At 35.0% G+C, this 24,063-nt stretch overlaps 1 protein-coding gene and 1 long non-coding RNA gene across 12 annotated transcripts in view; one reads left to right on the plus strand and one right to left on the minus strand.

The window, feature by feature from the left end:
- The window catches only part of CAP (c-Cbl-associated protein), a 158,206-nt gene that overhangs the window by 42,879 nt on the left and 91,264 nt on the right, over nucleotides 1–24,063 (plus strand). For 5 of the 10 annotated variants that reach the window (XM_062669947.1, XM_038012694.2, XM_062669949.1 and 2 more), the window contains 1 exon segment: nucleotides 11,507–11,602. In XM_062669947.1, coding sequence (XP_062525931.1) covers nucleotides 11,507–11,602 — 96 coding nt within the window. 10 annotated transcript variants of the gene reach the window in all.
- Nucleotides 2,681–22,325, minus strand: LOC110384846 (uncharacterized). Of its 2 annotated transcripts, XR_009973833.1 has the most exons (4): nucleotides 21,898–22,231; nucleotides 12,961–15,116; nucleotides 6,324–6,494; nucleotides 2,681–2,894 (listed from the first exon to the last, which is right to left on the minus strand). It is a non-coding gene; the product is annotated as an uncharacterized LOC110384846 (long non-coding RNA). The 2 variants fall into 2 exon arrangements; XR_002430226.3 differs by lacking the exons at nucleotides 2,681–2,894; nucleotides 6,324–6,494 and having other exon boundaries at nucleotides 14,826–15,116; nucleotides 21,898–22,325.

Raw genomic sequence — 24,063 nt, forward strand, 5'->3', positions numbered from 1 at the left:
TTCTCCGGTTTGAGCCCCGCGAGCTCACCTACACAAGCTAGGGTACGCTGAAATAGCCTCTCAAGGCTATCAGCATAGGTAATAATAAAAAAAAAAAAAAACCTCGTATAGACAAATAACATTAAAGACAAACAATATTAACCTATTCTCAATTTGATCACAGATTTTAACCAATAACAAAAGTTTGATACTAAATGAAGAGCACACCCACGCATATATAATGCGTGTGTGCGTATGCGTATGTATGTGTGTGTGTGTGTGTGTTTGTGTGTGTGTGCGTGTGCGTGTGCGAGCGCGTGTGTGCGTGTGTGTGTGTGTGTTTATGTGTGTGCCAAATACATCGTAGTGTGTGTCATGTTTCTTTTATTGATTTAATGTATTTTTAAGCATAATTAAAAAAAAAAATAGCATTCTGCACTTCCTCTCTATATTCTCTGTAAGTGTGGGAAATTTCATACTCCTATAATATATAAATTCGTAGATTGACAAGTTATGTAGTCTTAGGATTTAAAACAAATGCAAAATAATGTTATTACGTGCGGTGACTACTTAACACACGTCCCAAGACTTGATTTAATAATTATAAAACCTAAAATTTTCCAATCCAACAAAAAATCAAAGTACCAAGTACCAACTAATTTTTGGTTTTTCCTTGGCTTGGATCACGTGTCCCAAATATTTCCATGAGTTCGCAAGTTTGAGGCAATGTTGTGAAACCCGGCCTTGATCTCACTAAAATTATGATAAAAAGCCCGCCCCAATCTCGACAGGATATTACAATAGTATTGTCAGAGAATACATTTTTACATTTATGCTCAGAGAAAGATAAAGAACCGATGGAAAAAGGTTTAGTTTACCATTTCGTTTTCATAAAATGATATTTTTGTTTTGTTTTTACTTTTACGAAGATATGTGGATTTCGGATTTCATAACATTTATTTGATTTAATAATCTTTCTCCACGACGTAAACACGCTTTACCATTGGCACTCCTTTAGACTTTTTGGTATAATATTAATGAAGAATTAAACAGAATGTCTTTGTCTTTATGACTAAACTAGCCGTACTCGCCCGCTTCGCTGGGCATTTTAAAATAAGATTATTATTTATTGTCATTATTATTAGGGAGTCCAACACTCATATAAATATTAGCCTATTCATTAAGTGCATGTATTTTCTACATGGATACCAAGTTTCAAGTCAACCGGATGCATGGTTCAGTAGTTATAACGGAACCACTGTAGATTTATACCTATATATTAGTATAGATAGATTACCATTTAGCGATCAGAGAACTGTAAGAATATAATAATTTTGACTCTCTAAAAAAATATATTATTATTAAGAATTCAAATAAACAAGCCCTATAGTAAAAATATTAAACATGTACAAATCACTTTTTCCTATTAAATTCTAATCGAAAGCACGCGTCTGTAATGCGATGCTCATTTCAGGAAGCGTTAGGTCGATGTACCCATACTACGTTGCATTTAACTGTGTATGTTAAACAAGGAGGCATTGTGGTAAAACGGCATATTAATAGACTTCGTTTAAATATGCCTATATCTTCCGTAAAGCAGTAATGCGTTTCGGTTTGAAGGGTGAGGTAGCCGTTGTACTATAAAAACTGAGACCTTAGAACACATATTTCGAGTTGGTTGGCGGCGTTTATGCGGTTTTTACAGTATATTAGTAACCACTTAACACCAGGTGGGCAGTGAGCTTGTTCACTTATCTAAGCAAAGAAATAATGAAATATAAATATAAATAGCTTTTGCACAATTTTATTTAGCAGTACATATTTTATTGCTATTTCTTGAGTAGGTATTTCAGATAGGAGATTTCAAACGGACTTGTAAATATATATTATGTATATTTTATTGGATTCTTTTCCAATTCTAATTATGTAGTTACTACTAATTGGGCTTAAAGTTAATTTAGAATGTAGTTTCAAGGCGTCGTAGGAAATCTTAAATATTTTAAAATTGTCAATAAAATAAAATAAAATATAAGCAAATATAGTGCAATATAAACTTTAAGATGTAGATAAAATTACCTCGATCGCTAGCAACATCTTTTATGTTCCTATTATATTATGCAATAAATAATATGTTATTTGATCTAGTTCACACATACACTTAAACATTTATTGTGTAATTCCATTCAGTACCGTAACAAATCTAACTAATTTGTGTATATCACAATAGATTTTCCACTGTCCAAATAAAATTGAATTGAGGTGCGCCTACGGCACGCATCTCTGTGACAGCCACAGTTCCGCCCTTTTTATTGCATAAATAACTATGCTTCAATGAACGCGTTCAAATGTGTACAATAGTTGCGTCACCCGATGTGGCACAACGTACGGTTTCATCTGTAATTCCATTACACAGTGTGGTTTGTGTTTGCTTATTATTATAGTAGTAAATAAGATCTATAATGGGACGACAAATTACAAAATACGCGTAACTTTAAGATGCGTTAACAAAATTTTGATGACGAATGACAGTGAAGATTACATTTAAAAAAATTAATGTGTGGTGTCGTGGGACACCGGATAGGAACGAAGTTCCTTATTATAAAAATATTAATTTTAAGTTCTATTCGAGGTATAAAGAAAATATATATTCGGGTATACATGTTTTATTATGATTTTTTTTATTGATAAAAAGAAAAACTACTTTACAAAGTTATCAACTTTATTTTATTCCCAATGATTTATAAAAAATATTTAATAATAATATACAAAGAAACAGATATTTATATGATTAATAATAATAACCGTCATCACGTAGACTATACATTAGACACTGTATAGCCATCATACTTAGACGACTATACATAAATAATAAAAATCTTACGTTACGGACGTTTTGTTCCGGTTAGAGTATCCCTCTGCAACGTCCAATAAGGAAATTCTTTACAAAAAAAAAATCTTATGCTTGCACTCTTTCAATTTTCATATTGATGAATATTTTTTTTTATTTTTTTTTTATTGCCCTTGTAGGCAGACGAGCATACGGCCCACCTGATGGTGAGTGGTTACCGTCGCCCATGGACTTCAGCAATGCCAGGGGCAGAGCCAAGCCGCTGCCTACCGCTTAATACTCTCCACAAGCCTCGTTTGAAGAAGGACATGTCATAGCGCTCGGGAAACACCATGGAAGGGAGCTCATTCCATAGCCGGATGGTACGTGGCAAAAAAGATCTCTGGAAACGCACTGTGGATGACCGCAGTTGCTCCAGGTAGTATGGATGAACTCTATTCCGGTGGCGGGCGGTGCGATGGTAAAAAATATTATTTAATTTAAAAGATTTTCAGTTATTGGGTTTTCTTTGGCGAATAATTGTCATTAAAACGAAACATCATAAAAATTTGTTACGTGAAAACAGTCATTGGACGATTATTTTAATTAATATATCTTTAACTTATTATTATTATTTTATTGTAGGCCGGTAGAGTGTTGTGAAGTTTCTTGATTGTATAATAATTATTCAAGTTTCATAGCGGATAACGTATAGACCCGACTGGTCTAATTTCTTTTTTTTTGAGATATAACTTCGACGGTATAGTTACAACGGCTAACCCACCCTACAAACCGAAACGCATTACTGCTTCACGGCAGAAATAGGCAGGGTGGTGGTACCTACCCGTGCGCACTCACAAGACGTCCTACCACTAGTCTAGTATATACCTACACCTATAAGTCGTTACTTGTACCTATATCCATCACAATATGGAATGCAGATGTCAGTCACCTTGACGTCAAAGTCTCAATTGTATTCTATATCGGTATAATTGACATGCGGCAGAAATTGGCAAGATCATTTAAATCTATACCCGTGATTCACAATACGCTCTGCAGTGAGAGCTTTTCATTATTATAATATGCATAATTATGAAAACGTGTAATTAAGCTAGTTAAGATGTTTATTTGTCAACGTTCTCGTTCAAGTACTCTCACGTGCGCTTCTCCTAAACACAACGAAGCCTGAGATTCGGCACGTGCCTACTAATGTGTTTTAAGATTTCTGAAATCACACAGAATTAACTTAAAATATCTTCACTAGTATTTGTAACAATAATAATCCATTCTTCAGCAATTCTAGATTAGCTCTAACAGTATAGAATGTTGCATGTATAATTTATAAGTATAATCATTATATTATACTACATTACTTCATAAAATACTTGCGACCAGCCCCCGCTTCGTTTCGGAAACTGTAATTTATTATTGATTTCTCCACTATTTAATGGATGTTATTGTACATATAAACCTTCCTATTTAATCACTCTATCTAATAAAAAAAACCGCATCAAAATCCGTTGCGTAGTTTTAAAGATTTAAGCATACATAGGGACAGATATAGGGACAGAGAAAGCGACTTTGTTTTATACTATGTAGTGATTAAGTAAATATCACGCAACAATTACATCTATGAAACTCGATTATATGTATTTTTCGTTCAGATGAATTCCCGTCTAATCGTTCGTATGAAACCACATGCAAAATATTGTTTTCCATTCATTAAACCACAAGGTTAACAATGTTTCCATTTAAAGTTTGTAATAGCCAGTACTGCTACCACATCTAAACCGAGACATTGACGTCATTCACACGTTGATCAATAACGGTGTTATTTTCAGAAATACTATTATAAAATTAATCCAAAAATAATGAAAACGTAACTGTGTACCTATATAGTTATTTGTCATCAGTGTAACTCTTTTCCCAGAACGCCTATTTATTTTACATCAGCGAAAAGTTATTATTTCCAATAGACATTCTAGTGGTATACCATTTACTAAATTATCTCTAACCCCTTAGGAATTTTTGTCAAAAATCTGCTGCTTTGTAGACAAAAACGTTTTAGAAAATACTTGAATCTATATTTAATGGTTACTAGTTTGAAAATATCCTCAACAAAATAACCCGCAAAACAATTTTCTTATTAGTATTTTTAAAATCGATTAGCCGACATCAGGCGTAATGGTAAGCGCTGTGCATAATCCGAAACAACTTAACGATAAATAAGAGGTACGACCTAGTCACTTCACAAATAGTATCATCCTCATTTGTCCTCATCTAATGTCTTTGTTTTCATCATTTTGACTTGTGTTTTCATAAAACCCAAGCATTGTGTATCTCGTTAATGCTACATCCTATATTTTAAATGGCCATAAATGCTTATAATTAAACTAGTAACATAATGATTCTATCGTGAATAATTGTTTCATCATCGTTATCATTACCTTATAGCAGTCCACTGCTGGGTACTGGAAATAGGTCTATCCGATTGCACGCTACTAAACACGATCCTCGGCTTCTCTCATCCATACAATACAATAATTGTTTACTATTTTTAATACGCTTTTAATAGCTTCAGACGTATGTATGTAACGGAATCTTTGAACATGATTTTGATCCCCTTCAAAACGTCGGATTAGCTCGAAATTTGGTATACTTGTTAAGGACCGATGACGATTAATATTTAAAAAATATTGAAATTCAACTAAAAAGTGAAAAATAAATAATAGTTTAAAAAAACAAAACAAAAAACGCTTTTTTAGAAAATCTGACTAAAAATAGAAAATAATTTTTAATTAATTTGAATTAAAAATAGGGTAAAGTGATGTTTTAGTAAAATAAAAAAAATGATCTTATTGTAAAAAAAAAGCGTGGGGTGCTTTTCAGGATATTATCAAAATATTTATAGCTATTGATACTATGCACCCCAGTAGTTGGATTTTCTATAAAAGCGTATTTTTTTTGTTTTTTTTTTTTAACTATTATTTATTTTTGTAATATTGGAATTTACAGGCAGACAACCATTCTCAAGTATAAGATAAATCTGTAAATGCCACATTAAGTTTACCCCCGCTAGCAGTTACAGTTCCAGAACGATTATCCTACTTTTTAATTCAGAACTCATCCAATCAAGCTTACCAAGCACAAGATTATAAATACATACCATTGCCAGTAAATATTTTTATAGCGATTAAAAAAAAACTTAATTGCTTACGCCAACAGATGAGTTTACGTATATATTTAACGCAAGCGTCTCCCGTGCATAATAAACATTATAAATAGTAACAAAAGTTTACAACGTCTCCAGATATTCTAATTCATTGCAGACCGCATAGATATTTTCGTATCTTCAGGAAAAACCTAGAACGTTTTGAAACAAATCTCGCATTTACAGGTAGGCCGTATGATGAGTCGATCCGGAAGATACCATATTATCCTTTTTGCAGCGAAGTTTCCATTCAGATTTAAGTAATCTAGTACAAAGTTATAACAGAACAATTCGGATTATTTTTACCCAGACATAAAGAATATTTATTGAAGGTAGGACGTCTTACTGGTGGTATGACGTCTTGCTGGTGGTAGGACATCTTGTGAGTCCGCACTGGCAGGTACCACTGCTCTGCCTATTTCTACCGTGAAGTAGCGTTTCGGCTTAAAGGGTGGGGCAGTCGTTGCTGCGTAAATTCTGAAACTTAGAACTCATGTCTCAATATGGGCGGCGGTATTAACATGTTTGATGTCTATGGGCTCCGTTGACCACTTAATACCAGGTAGACCGTGAGCTCGTCCACCTACCTTATTAATAAAATCATAAAAATTTCGACCTCGTGTCTAAAGACGGGCTTACCGTTCTTATGTCTATGAGCTCCAGCTATAATTTAATACTGCTTTTCCTGTTAGGTATTTCATCTAGAGCACAATGAATAAGATAGATTCTTCATGATAGATCTAGAAACAGTGAACAAATGAATCAAGGACGTGCTCGAAATGGCAAATTAGGCGATCCGTCTAGTCTAACGCTGCCTAATTACTTAAATAAAACAGAATTTTAAGTAGGTAGCGGATTGGCCTTTCCCCTAGCACTGCTGATGTCCATGGGCGACAGTGATTACTTACCATTAAATACACGCCGTCTGCAACTGTAATCACTACATAGTATAAAACAAAGTCGCTTTCTCTGTCCCTATATCCCTATGTAGTTATGCTTAAATCTTTAAAACTACGCAACGGATTTTGATGCGCTTTTTTTTAATAGATAGAGTGATTGAAGAGGAGGGTTTATATGTATAATAACATCCATTAAATAGTGGAGAAATACTGTAATTTTCTAAGGTTTCTAATGTGATGTCGTAAATAATCAATAATAAAATTTCATGTTTCCGAAGCGAAGCGAAGCGAAGGCGGGTCGCTAGTAAAACAATATTTAATAGTTTTAATAATAAAATAGTACAGTACATTTATTCAATAAAAACTGTGTTTGAAGCTCTATTTTGTGTCCAGTGTCCTATTTTAGTTCGTTTAATAGGACACCTCTGAATAGTTCGCTTCTGACATGTCTCGGGGTGATAAATGGTTAAAATTCAACTTAGGTCGAACACAATTTAGCTGACAATCTAGCACCACACCTTGTGTTTGGGGTTTGGACAATATACAGCCTGTCAATCAATGGCAACACGCACGCAATTGTACCTATAATATTATAGCTGCTGCTATATATATTTTATAATCAATTTTGTTTCGTTTGAACACAATAAATAATATGACATACATAAATTATATATTATACCAGTAACCTATGTTATTTATTGGATGTTAGTATTGGAATTTAAGGTAAGAATTTTGTTGGCGGCAGGGCTTATTGTGATCCCCGGGTGCCGGTGAAAACGTGCTTCAACTGTTTTAGAATGTAATTGAGGCGTCTTATTATTCTGTGTTATAGTTACCTATTTCTGTGGAATTCGGTAACCACTTGGCAATAGGATGGTCTTGAATTCACTTTCCTACCTAAATACTTTCTTCGCCCTCCGCGAGTCGTAGACATTGGATTTTTAATCTACTTATCAGCCCACAGACGTCCACTGCTGGACACTGCCTCCCCCAAGCCTCGCCACAAAGACTGGTCCAATTTTTATTATCGACATTTCAAATACTTTACAATTTCCGTGGTCACGGTCACGCGGTCAATTGTTTTTGACCACGAAAACTGTAGAAGTAGTTTTATAATAATTAAAGCAATTAAAATACTCGAACAAACTAAAAACTCTTTTCATTCATATAAAACAGATTTTTGCTTGTGAATTCAACTCTGTATGTGTATATCATGTGCGTTGTTTAGTTCAGCGTGTCGTAATCAGTGGACAAAGCGGGTATTTTATTGTGATTTAGATACAGAAAGTGTCTATTGTTGATGCGTGCCCTGCCACAGTTGCCCTCCGGCCCCCGATGGCCTGCGCCGTGGTCCAAGTGACCCGTGTCATTAATTCAAGTTAACAGTGTAATTAATGTGATAAATAAGTAAAAAATCATTCGCGTCAATATTTTGAATCATTTTATTTAAATTTACATAAAAAGTGTCTATTATTTATTATCAAAGGTAAAAATATATTTTGTTACTTGAAATTTATTTATATTAACAATCAAGGTCAATTTCAATATATAGGGTTCTTTTGAGATTTGAAGTAGCAAAATTTTGGTTCTAACAAAAAAATATCTGTGAAAATTTTTAAAAGTTACAAAAAATATCCTTCCCCAATAAAAAAACTGTATATATGCAAGTAATATACATACATACAATAAACATATTTATTTGTGTGTAATTGCTGTATATGATGTTATAATTTCACCGTAGTTTCGACATAGTAACAATTTGAAGATCTCATTACTCAGTGAAATTACACCAGGCAACTTTCATCAATGTTAATTCTTACAAAAATAATTACCTCAAACGAACCAATTTCTTCAATACTACGGTATTCCTTAATTCCTTCAATAAATTATTTCGAGCAGAGACTCCGTCCGACTTACTGTTCAGAAAAACGTAGATTGTAGATTGAAAAAGTTGTAGATGTCTCGACGACCCTTAACGATTTTGTTTGCTTATAAAGCATTGCAAGCAATTTGCTCCGGTATAAAGGATCGTTGTTTAGGCTTGATTTCGATTTGATTGACTTGATTCCGAATGATTCCGATCCGGTAGTGGATTCATTCGCGAAGCAATTACTCTTGAGTTGTTAGGTCTTCTTTGGAGGCGCTCGGGTAGCTGTTAGCAAATTCTACCCCTCCTGGCTGAGCCCTTGCTCGCCCGCCTGCCCTGGCGAAACTAGAAAGGCCTCCGGGCCACTAGTGATCATAAAATAAAGGCTTGATTTCATCTCTAACGAAGCGAGACGTCTAAGTATCGAGCACTCTATGTAACCGTGGTACTTGAAAAAACGATTCGTTTTATTTGAAAAATCACACGCCTATACTAAAGATATCCGCTGAAATTAAATAAAAATATTGTTGGATTACAACATCAATTTCTTTATTAATTAATTTTGAAAAAGAGTACGAGCATATAGCTTATGATGGGGATGGTACCTTTACGATCACAATGCTCATGGATTTAAGCAATGTCAGAAGCAAAACTGATCTGTTGTTCGGTCATTCAGAGGATTTAAATAAGTGACCTGGTCTCATCGATCCAGCAAACGGACCCAAAAAAGAGAGGTGTCTTATTTATACTCGGTTGGAACGGAATCCCTTTTGCTATTTTTTTTATTGTGTTTGTATTAAGTAATGATATAATTTAAAATTAAGAGACAAATTAAAAAAAATTAAACGAATCATAAAATGTAAATAATTGCGAATAAAGTTGGCATTACAGATACATTTCTGGAATATTATTGACAAAACATATTATCATATCACTATTTTATTTATTATTATAAATATCTCTAGAAAAAAGATACAGTTTCCTAGGTGATCGGGAAGTGCCTATAAAATCACTGCAAAAAGATGATGGTTTTTGGTGTCGTTTTTACACTTTTTTCGGTCTTGCCCCTCAGTCCGAAACATGTGTCATAAAAAACTTCGTACCGATACAGTTTATTTAAATGTAGATGTAGTTAGATATAACACAATTTCAAAATCGATGCTTGGAGGTCTCCTGTTACATTATATAGCAACAAAATAGACAAGTGTGGGAGAAAAAACCAAAGTTTTGTGTCTATGGTCACCTTCAGTGTCGTCCAACATGTCAGGGTACTTGGCTGGATGCCCGAAGTGGAACAAATTAGATTCTTGATGATAGACAATATACAACGAAATAATATAAAAATACATATAGTACCCACTGCCTATTTACTTTTTACACGAACCCATTTAGAAATTTAATTATTTCTGCTAATCTTAGTTCTAGTCTTACTCGTAAAGATTTTAATGCTCGTTCTAACGAGGTACTTCATTATGATTACCTGGTCCGGCCAGTGATAGGTCAGGTTTGCTGACTTCAACAAAGCGCTTTATTTACGGCGTCCGTGAATAGGTCAGTCATAGACAAAGCTGTGCCAAATCCTGGCATAGTTGCATCAATTGCGTTTCCTGGTATTCGAATTCTTATCAAATTAAGTAAGGTGAAGTCTGATGTGCATCGAGTTGGTTGTAAGCCGTCCACTAATACCGGAAAGTTACCGAATCACAATGAACCTTTATATGTATAAATAATCGCGATCAGCGGAGCCAGCTATTATTAGTTCGATCGGAAACATAACGTTTGTTCTTAATTAAACCGCAGCTGCTTCGAATACGGATAACGGTTGTATTAGCAAAATATACAGGGAAAGCTATTCGAATTTAACCAGATTATCCGGGCAGATGATGTTCCGCAATACTTTTTATTTATTTTAGTTTTTAATGTCTTAACATTTTCGGAATTTGCCTGTTGACAACACGACACAGTCGCTTTATGTGACTGCTTTATTCTAATTTAATTGTTTTAATATATCTACGACTTAGATGACTTAAATATTTTATGTACCCAATTAAAACTATTTTTACGGTTTGTTTTTAGTTTTTTTTTTACATTAAAATATTCCTGACGTTTCGAATACTTTACACAGTTTTCGTGATCACGGAAGTTTGAGCTGTTACATGTCGATATTTTATTATTACATTGTCTACTGCTAGATTTTGCCATTATATGTAGTACAATTAAGTTGTGTCTAAAACTCGCCAGAACCGAAAAAAATATTAAATTTTAGGATTTAAATATTACTTATGACTTCAATACCATTGGTCATTACTGGTGGTAGCGCGTATCCTCATCCCGCACGGGCTGGTACCGTCATAAAAATGTTTTTTGATTTGACAAACGAAAGAGCCGTTTTAGTAAGTAATTGAGACTAGACCTCATATTTTAATTCACACAACCACGCTGTGATGTTAATGAGCTTCAGTAAATTCCCATGTACATCTACAACGTAAATGCCGCCACCTACCCTGAGATATGAGATCTAAGGTCTCAGTTTTTACATTGCAACGGCTGCCCCACCCTTTAAGCCGAAACGCAATACTGCTTCACGGCAGAAATGGGCAAGGTGGTGGTACCTACCCGTGCGGACTCACAAGACGTCCTACCACCAGTAATTACGCAAATTATAATTTTTTTACATATTATAAAATATAATTGTAAATTAAATTTATGTTTTTTTTAAACAGTCGAATTTCCGTCGGGCGAGGTGGTGACCATCAAACCACCCGTGAAATCCCCGAGCACACACACGCCTGCAAACGTCCCCAGCCCCACAACGAAACGTGAGTAACCTTTTGTTTTCGCCTCCAAACTCCTTTGTTCTTTTCGTTAATAAAACCTTTTGTAATATGACACGAATACCTGGAACTACTCGAAAACAACATACCTACTGTATAAATATAGTTACAAAATGAGTATAACATCCAACAGTTCAAGGAGTATTTTTTGATGAACACAAGTCATTACGGATCCTCCCGATCCATTAACGATGCTTTTAGGTACCACAAGCAGCAATCACCGTCCTCGTCGAACCCGTCGCTTGCGACGAAGGGCTCGATGAGCGAATTAATCCATAGACACAGCCCACTGAGTTTCTCGCCGGATCTTCTCAATGGGTCGCGTTTCCGATCCGGTGGTAGATTCTGCGAAGCACTGCTCCTGTTAGGGTCAGTGTTAGCATCACTCTGGTTTGAGCCCCCGTGAGTTCTCCTACTAGTTAAGGTTACACTGAAATAGCCTCTCAAGGCTATCAGCTTAGGTAGGATAAAAAAAAGATGAATAATTGATCAATTATTATTATTGTTTAATCCCTACCTATGCGCTAATAGCATAAGGGGATATTACAGTTACGCACTGACTGGTAAGTGAGCTTGCGAGGCTCAACCTAAGAACGTTTACTAACACTGCCCGAGCAAGTGCAATGCTTCGCAGAATATATCACCGAATCTTATTCGTTTTAAAAAAAAAAATTGGTACTCTTTTGAGCGATTCAGATATTACCCGAAACATACGGAAGGCAGTTTAAATATTACAATTATAACCATGATAATTTTAATACTTGTGAAAATTGTGTACAGATTAAATATTAAAAAAAAAAAACAGATCGCACTGCTTTACGTAAAGTTGCATATAATTGTCTATTTTCGAATATATTGATGTTACTGGTGAGTCCGCACGGGTGGGTACCACCACCCCACCTATTTCTGCCGTGAAGCAGTGATGCGTTTCGATTTGAAGGGCAGGGCAGCCGTTGTAACTATACTGAGACCTTAGAACTTATATCTCAAGGTGGGTGGCGCATTTACGTTGCGGATGTCTATGGGCTCCAGTAACCACTTAACACCAGTTGGGCTGTGAGCTCGTCCACCCATCAAAGCAACAAAAAAATAATATTTCTAATACGAATTTTTACTTATTTAATTACCAAATTACAACCAAAACTGAAGTTCAGTTGATTTAAGGTGTAGGTGTGTTCTAGATGTTTAAACTAATACTCATATTCAAGGTGAAGGTAGGTGGCAGAATTATGGCCATAAGAAATGTATTGGTTACCACTTAATACCAGAGCTCGCTTGCTCATCAAGAACATCATATGAAAACTAAAATTATAGAACTGCAACAATAGGCTTGTGGAGAGTACTTAAAGGTAGGCAGCAGGTTGGCTCTGTCCTTGGCATTGCTGACGTTCATGGGCGACGGTAACCTCTCACCATGGGCCGTATGCTGGTCTGCCTACAAAGGCAATAAAAAAAGTGATTGTTTTTGAAGAAATTTATTGGAAATATGCGCTGGTTACGTGTATAAATAGTGCCACTCACACAAACATACATACATTCATTATTTACTTATACACAATTTTACATTTTATATGTCATATTACAATAATTGTGAGTTCGACTTCATGTCTCCGGGTGTTGTTTATACATAATATATCCCAGATTCGCAGATCACCTCTGACGATTTTATGGATTTAAAATTGTGCTTGTTAAATCTGAAATTGAAGACCAAAGCCTAATGTTGAAAGCGAACACAAACAAAAGCCGTTAATTAGGAGTCACACATATTAAGCTAAGAAAATCGCGACATTCAGAGATAATTCCAAAACAACAGGTCAATAATGAAATGTTTACAGTGAGAATTAAAAGGTGATATAATAATATTAGTTTTTTAAGGAGATTTTCACAAGGTCAGGTAAAAATGTAAAGTGAATTTCATTCATATATTTGAATTGTACAAGTTCGTCATGTTAATGTTAACAAAAAAAAAAATGCTTATTATTTCGCGTTTTAGAGACATGCGCCTTAAACGCTTTGACTACACGCCAAAAAAAAAAAACTAAAGCCGGACTTAGCGCCCGCAGTCGTTTTGGCACACTAGCCCGGATCTGTTCGGTGATTATGTCATGCAACTCGATTCCGAAACCCCGTTCGTTATTGCGTTCTCTACAAACAAATATCAAAATTTTATTGTCATGAAGAAAGTCGAACCAGACGCGTTGTGGAGGGGCCTGGGATATTTCTGGAAGGTCACACGGTCATGTTGTTGATTTGTAGTTAATGCAAAACGCATATAGCGATTCTCGTGTGCTAAAGGAATAAATACACTTGAAATTTAAAATGCATTTGCTAAATGCTGAATAACATAAATACAATTTCCACTTCGTTCGGTACTATTTTAGAACGCGATTATTTCTAGAAATATACCGCGAAAGTCTTGACCTATTTATTTGAAGAGGTTCCATCTTTATTTATCAATTCATTATTAGAACAAATAACCTTGAATAATTCATTCAATTTTATAACGTATTGCACTACGATACACTAAGAAATTTTATTTTACCCTAAGAATTTCCTAACATTTCCCTATTCTGAAATTGTATTTATACATATGCCTTCTAATCTCCACATGGCTGAACAAATGTATCTGTACATTGTGGCAATATAGAATTTAACATAATTTAAAATCATTTAACCTAAAAAGATAAAGTCGAGATAATTTGAATTCACAGTAGTAAAAATAAACTATGAAAATCTATTAAGGCGCATTACCTCACTGCGAGTCCGACGCGATTCGCTATTGAAAGATATGGCTCATTGGCACACTTTGCCGTTATTTTTGGAAAATAACAACCGATAAATGATCGCACGTAACAAACGGGTCAAATAAGAAGTGACCGCCGCTGCAATCAAATCTGGAACCAAGCCTTTTTCTTTAAAACTTAATGTGTTTTATTTTTCTAAATGGAGCTTTGTTTCTAGGTGAGTGAGAGTAGAAGAGTGGGTAGATAAATTACCTTAGTTAATAAAAATTTAGGAGCACGTGGGTGTATCGCAGTCATGCATTATTCCTTTGTTGATATATATATACATACATTCATGAAATTTTAACAACACTTCTTTATACTTTACGTAGCTAAAACTAAAACATCATTATGATTTCTTGTAAAATGTTAGAGATGCCAGTTTCTAAAATTACGTGTCGATGCGATTAAATTAAATGTGAAACTAGTTATTTGGTTTTTATTTTGATGACGGTCTAATAAATAAATGTACATTGTATACAAGAGGTCATTCGGTATAATTCATAGTCGGTTCAGTAAATGTACAATACTTCCAAATAGTAATAAATTTGAAAAAAATTAAATGGGTGCCGAGAGCACGTCAGTTCGACTATTGCATTGAAAATAAAATGATCACGCCTTCACGGTTCGTTGACCGCTATAAAATGACCTTCTTCATAGGCAGTTTGCTGATGTCCATAAGCGACCAGATGGCAATGATCGCTACTGATGTCACGCTGAAATAACAGTTTGTTAATAGTAGTTTTCCGATTCGTTAACTTGCACACTATACTAACAAGAAGTAATTAAATCGTGCCTTACATATTATCGCACTTTTAAATTGAAATGATAATATACTGATATGGGTTTCTTTCGGTTTATTCTCAGTCTAACGTTTGTGATATATATCTTTATATCACAATATTATATGTATATTATTACGTGTATTTATCAATATAATAAGCGAATTTTTTTTCGATCTGTTCCACAAAATCTATGAATTCATTGAGAAAATTAACTTTTAAAACCGAAAGACAGACATTTTTGTGAATGGTGGTCGGACCTCATGTGAGTCCACACGGGTAGGTACCACCACCCCGCCTATTTCTGCCGTGAAGCAGTTGCGTTTCGGCTTGAAGGGTGGGGCAGCTGTTGTAACTACACTGAGACCTTAGAACTTATATCTCAAGGTGGGTGGCGCATTTACGTTGTAAATGTCTATGGGCTCCAGTAACCACTTAACACCAGGTGGGCTGTGAGCTCGTCCACCCATCTAAGCAATAAAAAAATTGACATATATTTCAGTATTTCGAAATTTCCACGAAGTTAACTCCCAAGTGAGGACATTTAAATTTAACTCAACGTCTAACTGCATCAGTGGAAGTGGTCAATCATTCTAGTTACTCGCGACGATTAGTTGGATAGGTACGCTACAGTACAGGGACTCGGCAGGCTGCAATTACCACGCGTTATGTAATATCCTGTTTTTATGCTTGTGCTTTCTAAGTGGAATGGAAAAGGAAAAATGTCAAATGAAAGCTCGTAATTTCAATGGTAAAAGCATTTAGTATTTACTTCGATTTTCGCGAATCATAAGCATAATAATGAAAACGAAATATCTGACGTTTTCTACGTTTAGCGCTTAGCAACAGAAGTATTTAAGCATGAAACAGCTGAAATGAAATATATGGAAAACATTTAATACTCTGATGTGGAAATAAAGTTTTTTATTACGTCCTTAAACCGCGTTATTTGATTTTCATAAAATTTTCAACACATTTTGCATATAGAAATAATATAAAGAGCTATATCTCAAGGTAATCTGAGGGATAACATCAGTGTTATCAGTTATTAAATGTCAACGTATGAAGGTGCACCTGTATTGACTAATTTTGATATCAGTGCTTGTGTTTTGTAAATTGTTTTTTTTACAATTAATGTGTTTTGTGTGATTAAAAGCATAAATCAATGTGATTGTTTTGCATACAATGGTATTGCCAGTGCCTTAATCGGAGAACCGTAGCTTTTTTCGACATCCTCCGTTATCCTTTCCTAACATAGTCAAGGTGTGTGTGTGCGCAATTTCAATTAGTATTATATTATTGAATTAATGTGCAATGATAATACAAAAGAACAGAATCGACCGGGCGATGGTAGCGACGTGCGGGCTCCCTACGCAGCGATATACCGGCGGCACCGCGCGCGCTCCACTCGCATACACGTCTCCGCGTAAAAATAAAGTCGACACTGCGCGCTCGCGTACTTCAACCCATTTATAATTATCAGTAAATCGCCGCGCGAGTGCACGACTGCCGCGGCCGGCGAACGTTCGTCGTTTCTTTTCGATTACCGGCGCTAGCTCCTCTGATCCGAGTCAGTCGACCCTGTTACGCGAGCCCTTGTACTAACAATATAAATTATCGGCCTAAAACTAGCGATTCCGACAACGCGCAGGGCTTACTTCGTCGAGAACGTAACTAACTCCTACGCTACGGATACCGGTATCGTAAGCGCGAAGACGCGAAGCCGTGACAGGACGGACGACGACTGTTTTGTGATATGATCGTGTTGTGTTAGTGATAACAGTGTAAGGATCTTAAACATGCCCGAAAAACCGAAGCGACGTAAAAATAAAAATAAACGTAAAAACAAACACAATCAACAGAATAGTAACGGTGAGAAAAATGCTTGTGAGACTTCAGCAATTGAGAGTTCCCTGAGTGAAAATCAAAACTCTGAAACTAGTACAACTTTGTGTGAAATTGATAATGTTTCTTCGTGCAGCAAAAGCTGCATTAACACAAATTTGTTAAGTCCAAGCAGTGCTGCTGTTCAAGCGATAGAGGTCATCACTCAAGAAGTGAGTGAAGGCGAACAATGCGATTTAATTGAAACAGTGAATGAAAACATATCAGACTTAAATGACAATATTCACGAAATTCAAACTTACATTGTAGAAACTCCGGAACAAAAGAAACCTACACCAAAAATATCGAATTCCGTAAAAAGTAAAAGCCTAGACAATGATGATGATCCTAAAATTGTCGAAATAACCGATGACACACTATTAGTTTCTGAATCATGTAATATACCTATAATCGATTGTAGTAATGTGATTGTTACAGACGTTGACTCAGATGTAGGTTGGGAAAAAATTGATGAATTGAAAACACGTAACCCATTTACCGGAGAAGTTGCGACTGAAAGTATTTCAATAACTACGCTACCTCTTAATGTGGCTCAGTGCGAAAATATAAAATCATTAACTCCTGATCAAGAAGCATCGTTGCGAAATTATTTGAAAACACTTAATCTTTCGACAAGTCCAGATAATCTTAATTCTATAGAAATTAAAACTGAAATCGAACAGATTATAAATCGTGAAGTAAAACACAGATTGCGTAAAAAAGCATCGGCCGATGATAGTTTTCCACAAAAGCTTTGTCCTCCAAGAATGCTAGATGTTATTGATGAAGAAGGTAGTAGTGAATCATCAATGACTTCTCGCCGCCATTCATATTTGAGTGAAAAAAGAAGTGACTTTGAAGATTTAGAAGATGACGTTTTTGAAGATACAAATGCTATAAGAGAGAAATTTGCTGCAAAACCACCAGTAGCCTTACGCAACAAATCATTAGGCCGTCTTGTGTCTCAAGAATGTGTTTTAGTTGATGCCAAAATAAAGGAACCTGAAGTGAGTGAAGCTCGAGGCGACTGGACTATGAAAACTGTTGAAAAATTATCCGGTGCCGAAGTAGTATATTTAACTGATTCGTCAAGCAGTACCAGCTCTATACATGAAATAGAGGAAGAGACAGATGATAGTATCGATACAGATGTTTCTGTGCGTATGATTACACCAACAATCGAAGTAATTGATACTGAACATTTGCTGAAGAAAAACTTTTTATCTTCTGGGCAAAATATATCCGACGACCATAATACTTCTCAATTAGAAAATCAGGATGTAATGGAAAATAAACGTATCAATAATGAACGATTTATTAAAATTGAATTAGAGAAAAATACCACGGAAGACCTCCCTACTACTTCAACCAAAGAAATGCCAGAATCACACGAAATTGTTGTTTTATCAACGGACAACATTAACACAAATCTCTATGTTAAAGAATTAGGCGATGAAATTGAAAAACTTGAGAGTATTTGTAAATCAAGTGGTTCAGAAATTACTAAAAATTTAAATGAGAGTAATGTTACTAAGCGTGACACCAAATTTGATTTGGAAATAAAAGTGATTAAATGTGAATTAAATGATGCTTTCAATAACTTGATAAAAGAAGTTACGTCTGATTCAGAAAGTTCAAATGATTTTCAAAATTGCAAAGAAAATTTTACCAGACAAGATTCTTCGAGTAGCGTTTGTTCTTCACAAAGCACAGCTAAATATAACCCTACGTCTACATCTTTGAATGACATATCTGATTTACATAACGACGAAGCATCTGAGAGTACTGCAAACGATAACATATGTGTTAAGGTCACAGATAAGACACATTCTAATGTATCCAGCCATGTTAATGATGTTATAGAGCATGTTACAGGAGTATCTAAATCTTATTTGACTAATGAAGGTTGTAGCATACAGCATCCGAATACGCTAAGAGAAATTAGTGTAAAGAAAATTGCGTCTTTGCCATATGGAGACAAAATTTTAGAGGAATTAGCCTCCGTTTCGGAACGTTTACAAAATGTCAGTATCAACAAAATGAGTCCTACTAAAAAAACATATAATTCGAAAGATTCTCATTCATCGACGAAGCAAACTACAATTAATGCACCTCCTCCAATAAAGCCTCGCGTTTCTTCGTTAAAAAAGCCACTAGAAAATGAGCATAATGTTGATGTCGCACCAAAATCTGAACCAAAACTATTGTCTATGTCCCCGTCGCAAAAGATGCTAATGGAAAAAACTAATTCGACTGCAACAACGCGTGATAACGTCGGAAGGCGCACTGAACAATATAGTAAAAAAATCACCAATGAGGAATTCAAAATTGATTCTCGGGATGTTTTTCAAAATACAGAACATAATCTTAATACTAATACTCTCACGCCTTTAAAATCACAAACCGGAAGCCGTTTATTAGCTTTAATATGCGACCCGACCATCACCTCAAATGTAAATTCATTAAAAACACGTTGTGACAATAGTTTTACACAGACACAAAATAATCTATCATATCGACAATTGTCGAAAGAAAAAAATGATTTCAAGGCAAGTCATCTTATGCGTGAACTATCTGGTACATTCAAGCCAATTCCGCCTCCTCGACCGAGAAAAATTTCATTAGGATTCTATGAAAGTGATGATAATTCTGATTTTGCTGAAAACTCTCTGCGTTCTATTAAAACTGAGACAAAGAAGTTTCATTTTTCAACTGGCAATTTGAATAAAGAAATTGAGAGCGACATATCTTCCATTCAGAATATGCACAGATTTTATACAAATGTCAGAGATAAAACAATTGATTATGATAAACCTAGAAGACCTTCGTTACCAAAGGATCTATGCGAACAACAAATGGAATACATACGACAGAAAGAGAAAGAGGTAGAAGCAGAAATTCAACGATTGGAGAATCAGTCCAGAATGAAAACACAGAATCTAAGGAAAGGCCCTAGAGCCCCACTGATCTCAGAAAAGGAAACTATTGAAAATGATATAAAGAACGGTGACAAGGTATTGATTTCTCGTAAAAGAGATGTTGTCATGTCGTCACAAGATCTAATAAAAAACAGAAATGATAAAGATAAATTATCGTCGTTATTTAGCAGTAGTCAAGAAGAATTGCAACGTGAAAAAATGTATACTGAATATATGACACAAATGGCAGAAAGAATGGAAAGAAAGCACCATAAGGTTATAAAAATTACTAACACACCCACTTCGATAAGGTCGATATCGAAAAGTATGCCCACACTTGAAAATTTTGATTCAAAGGTCAACAATAAAATTGAAAAAGAATTTATATCAAAGGCTAGGGAAAGATGGGAGAAATTAGGAATTAGGGACCCCGATACGGAAGATGAGCGTGAAGTTAGTAGGAAAGTATTCAAAGAACCTAAAATAATTGAACACAAAATTAAGGTTATCGAAAGTGGTGAAGAAAAGGATGTCCAAAACTTGCCTAGTCATTTGCAAGACTTCATTCATTTTACAATTAAGGACAAGGGCGAAGAAACAAATAGCTCTGGTGAGTCAGAGAATGCACCGGCATCTCCGCACGTTGTGATTTGGTGTGCAGTGTTAATAATAATTATTTCCATCGGAAAGTATTTTATGCGTTTGTTGAGGAATAGTGAATGATGTGATCGACTAACAGACTGTTCAGCTGCTATACCCATTAACTAAAATAATAGCATATTGTTTTTTCTAGTGATGTAAATGTTGTATTTGTTGTGTTGCATGAACATTTGTATATTTTATAGAAACCTATTGATTAGATAGTAGCTGCGGATACTCAAGCATCACACCATGAGTACCAGTTCCTTATATAATCAAGGTGAGTAAATATCTATAGGTATATTTTGATTGTTTTCGCTACAAAGTTTTTTATTGTTTTCCCTCAACGTAAATGTACAGCATTGATCACACAGTCATATGTCATTAGATATTTCTCTTTTTCATTAATTAGAAAAATCTTAGCACATCTATGCGAAATTGTATGAATAAGTACGAGTAATATTATTATTAGGTAGACATATTCTAAATTAGCTGCAAATTCTTGCGAATATTACCTATGCGTAAAGAGCCCACATGCTTCCTGTCTACGACTGAACAATTTTCTAATTGAAATACTGAATGATTGTTCTATTTAGTTTCATTGTCTAAAACGGTATTGTCTAAAGTTACTTTTTAAACTAAAGTCTATCCGACCAAATACTTAATTTAAGAAACTTATTTAATAGTAATATTAAGATAAACGTTGAACAATCCGAACTTTTTGTTTATTCTACATTACTTTGATACTATATTTTTAATAAAGTACCACAAACATTTCTTAATTTATTAAGTTTTTTATAGCTTAAAAAGGGCAGATACCATTATAGCCCACCTAGTATTAAACTTTGCCGAAACACATATTTATACAGATTTCACAAAGCGAATGCCCCCTTGAAATATTTCATTCCTTAAATTGGTGGACGAGCTCATGGCCCATCTGGTGATAAGTGATCAACGGAGCCCGCTGACATCAACAAGGCAAATGCCGTCACCCACCTTGAGACTGAATTCTAAGTCTCCGTTATTAAAATACAATGGCTGCTCCATCCTTCAAATCGAAATGCTTCACGGCAAAAATAGTTAGGGTCATGGTACCTACCTGAGCTGGCCCATAATACACCGTACGGCCAGTAATTAGGTGCGCAAATTCATAAGTAGGTATTGCGAGTTATTTTTACTATACGGTATAATTCCTTCATCGTCGGGGTCATTCGTAAAAACGAGTATCTTTGTATTTTATCGTATGTATCTTGTATTTACTTAAAAATTGTTACCTGCCTGCAGAACTTTAACCCTGACATCACTCAATAGGAGTATACTAAGCGTTTTACCCTGACGGCCACGAACTCTTCAGTATGAACTAATTCAGTCGTTTTATTCTTGGATTTCTTGTTATTCATTACAATACAACTTTTTGTTTTACGTAATTTAAACAAAGAACATTTCTGTTTTGTAAATCTAATGACACTATTGTGACGTTGTTTATTTTGTTTGTGACTATGACATCGCTACAATAACGATCGCCTTGTAAAGTGTCAATGCACGTAGTTGAAAGGATTTGACACTAAAATGAGCCTTTCTTTAACAGACAGCATTTCATATATAGCTGTTTGCAATATTCCGGTTGCGAGATAAAGGTCTTATATCGGTGCTGAATACCTACGTTAGTACAAAACATTATGATAATTAGATAGTTTGAATATCGAGCTCGACTAATAAATAATTAGGAATGATAACAACTTCGCGATAACATTGTGGGATCTATATATATATATAAAAATGAATTGCTGTTCCTTAGTCTCGCTAAAACTCAAGAACGGCTGGACCTATTTGACTAATTTTGGTCTTGAGTTATTTGTGGAAGTCCAGAGATGGTTTAAAAGGTAGATAAATATGAAAATGCTCAGAATTAAATAAAAACAAACAATTTTGTTTTTCTTTTGATGTGTCCCCCGTCGCACGGATACTTTTTGTTTTTTTTTTTCTAAGTTTATTTAATACAAAAGTTTAGGTCTTTTATTTATCGATTGAGGTACTACGAAGTCTGCCGGGTCAGCTAGTAATATATAAAAATTACGAGAAAGTTTTCCTAATGCCAACAAGAATATTTCGCTTACCGAGACAAGCAAGTGCGTCGCCCGTGAAAATATTTGGATCGTCTAAATCTGGGCTAAGTGGCCTTTGGTGACTCAAGACGCGAACGCATACCCAGTTATTTCGCGCATCATCGAAACGAATTCGATAAACAGTTTACGAAAAACATCGTGTAGCAGCAGATCTTGTCACGCTAACAAACGTACATAATAAATTAGCATTTATTTAGCGGCAAATAATAATAACGTGACCAAAACATTCGTTGCGGTTCTCAGTCGGTATTGTGAACAAGTTAAAAGCAAATATCTCCAGTTTGCGAATTACTAAACTGTAATATATAGAAAGTAAACTTCTTGGCGGACATGCAGGAGAATAACCTTACCCAGAAGGCTGCCGGAGACCTGACAAAGTGGAGGTGTTTAAGGAAAACGGACCCTGGTATTAGACCGAGAAAACGATAGGAAGAAGAAGAAGATAATACTAAACTGTGCTAAAAAAATATGACAAAGTGTAAGGTGCGTTTGGCTTTTAAGGGAATTAATATGAACTAGGTCGACCGGAAAACATATCTTAGGTTTTTTTAGGTTGGCCTCATACAACATGTGAGCATTGAAACTGCTTAACTGTTTGCTGATAAGATCTATTTTCAAACCTTTGGTATTAGCACAATCAAGAAAATCTATTTAATTTCCAATTACGACACCAAACATAATAATATACTTTTATTCGATTTTTTAAATGTCTTTTAAAGTTATTCTCATCTTTCAGAGTAATGAATGCCTTTACGCTTATACGACAAAGAAAACCCCTTCTCTGCCAACAATAGGTTATGCACTTAAATTAAGAAAGATCCAGAAAAAAAAACCAATCTAATACATGTTTAATTCATGCAAAAGCTCCTTGTTTTGGAATTTGATTACGACTATGTTTGTGCCTGTTTCCAGATAAAATTTTAGGCAAACAATTATAGCATATTAATATTAAATCGTCATAATACAGAAAAAATTAAGAACACGTCATACGAGTGGTTACGATATCAATTATTATTTCATTTTGGGTTTGATAAAAGTTTCAAAGTGTTGCTGCAACACATAGACACTACGTCACTACAACGTTTTTGCTTCTGTTCGCTTTCAATATCAAAAATCGAAATCGAATTTTTATTGATATGATGTCTAGCTCAGTATTCGAATCGAAATCCCTTGTTGTTTTTCTTTAGGAGTAGGTAAAACAGATTTCTATCCGTATATCTGATATCCGAACCACAAGCCACCCTAGCCCCGGTAATGAATTCGTTAAGTCTGCGGGTTTCATTTGATTGCGGGGGTTTCTTGTGTACAAAGTGT

The sequence above is a fragment of the Bombyx mori genome, chromosome 9, assembly GCF_030269925.1.
Source record: "Bombyx mori chromosome 9, ASM3026992v2".
NCBI classification, from domain to species: Eukaryota; Metazoa; Arthropoda; class Insecta; order Lepidoptera; family Bombycidae; genus Bombyx; species Bombyx mori.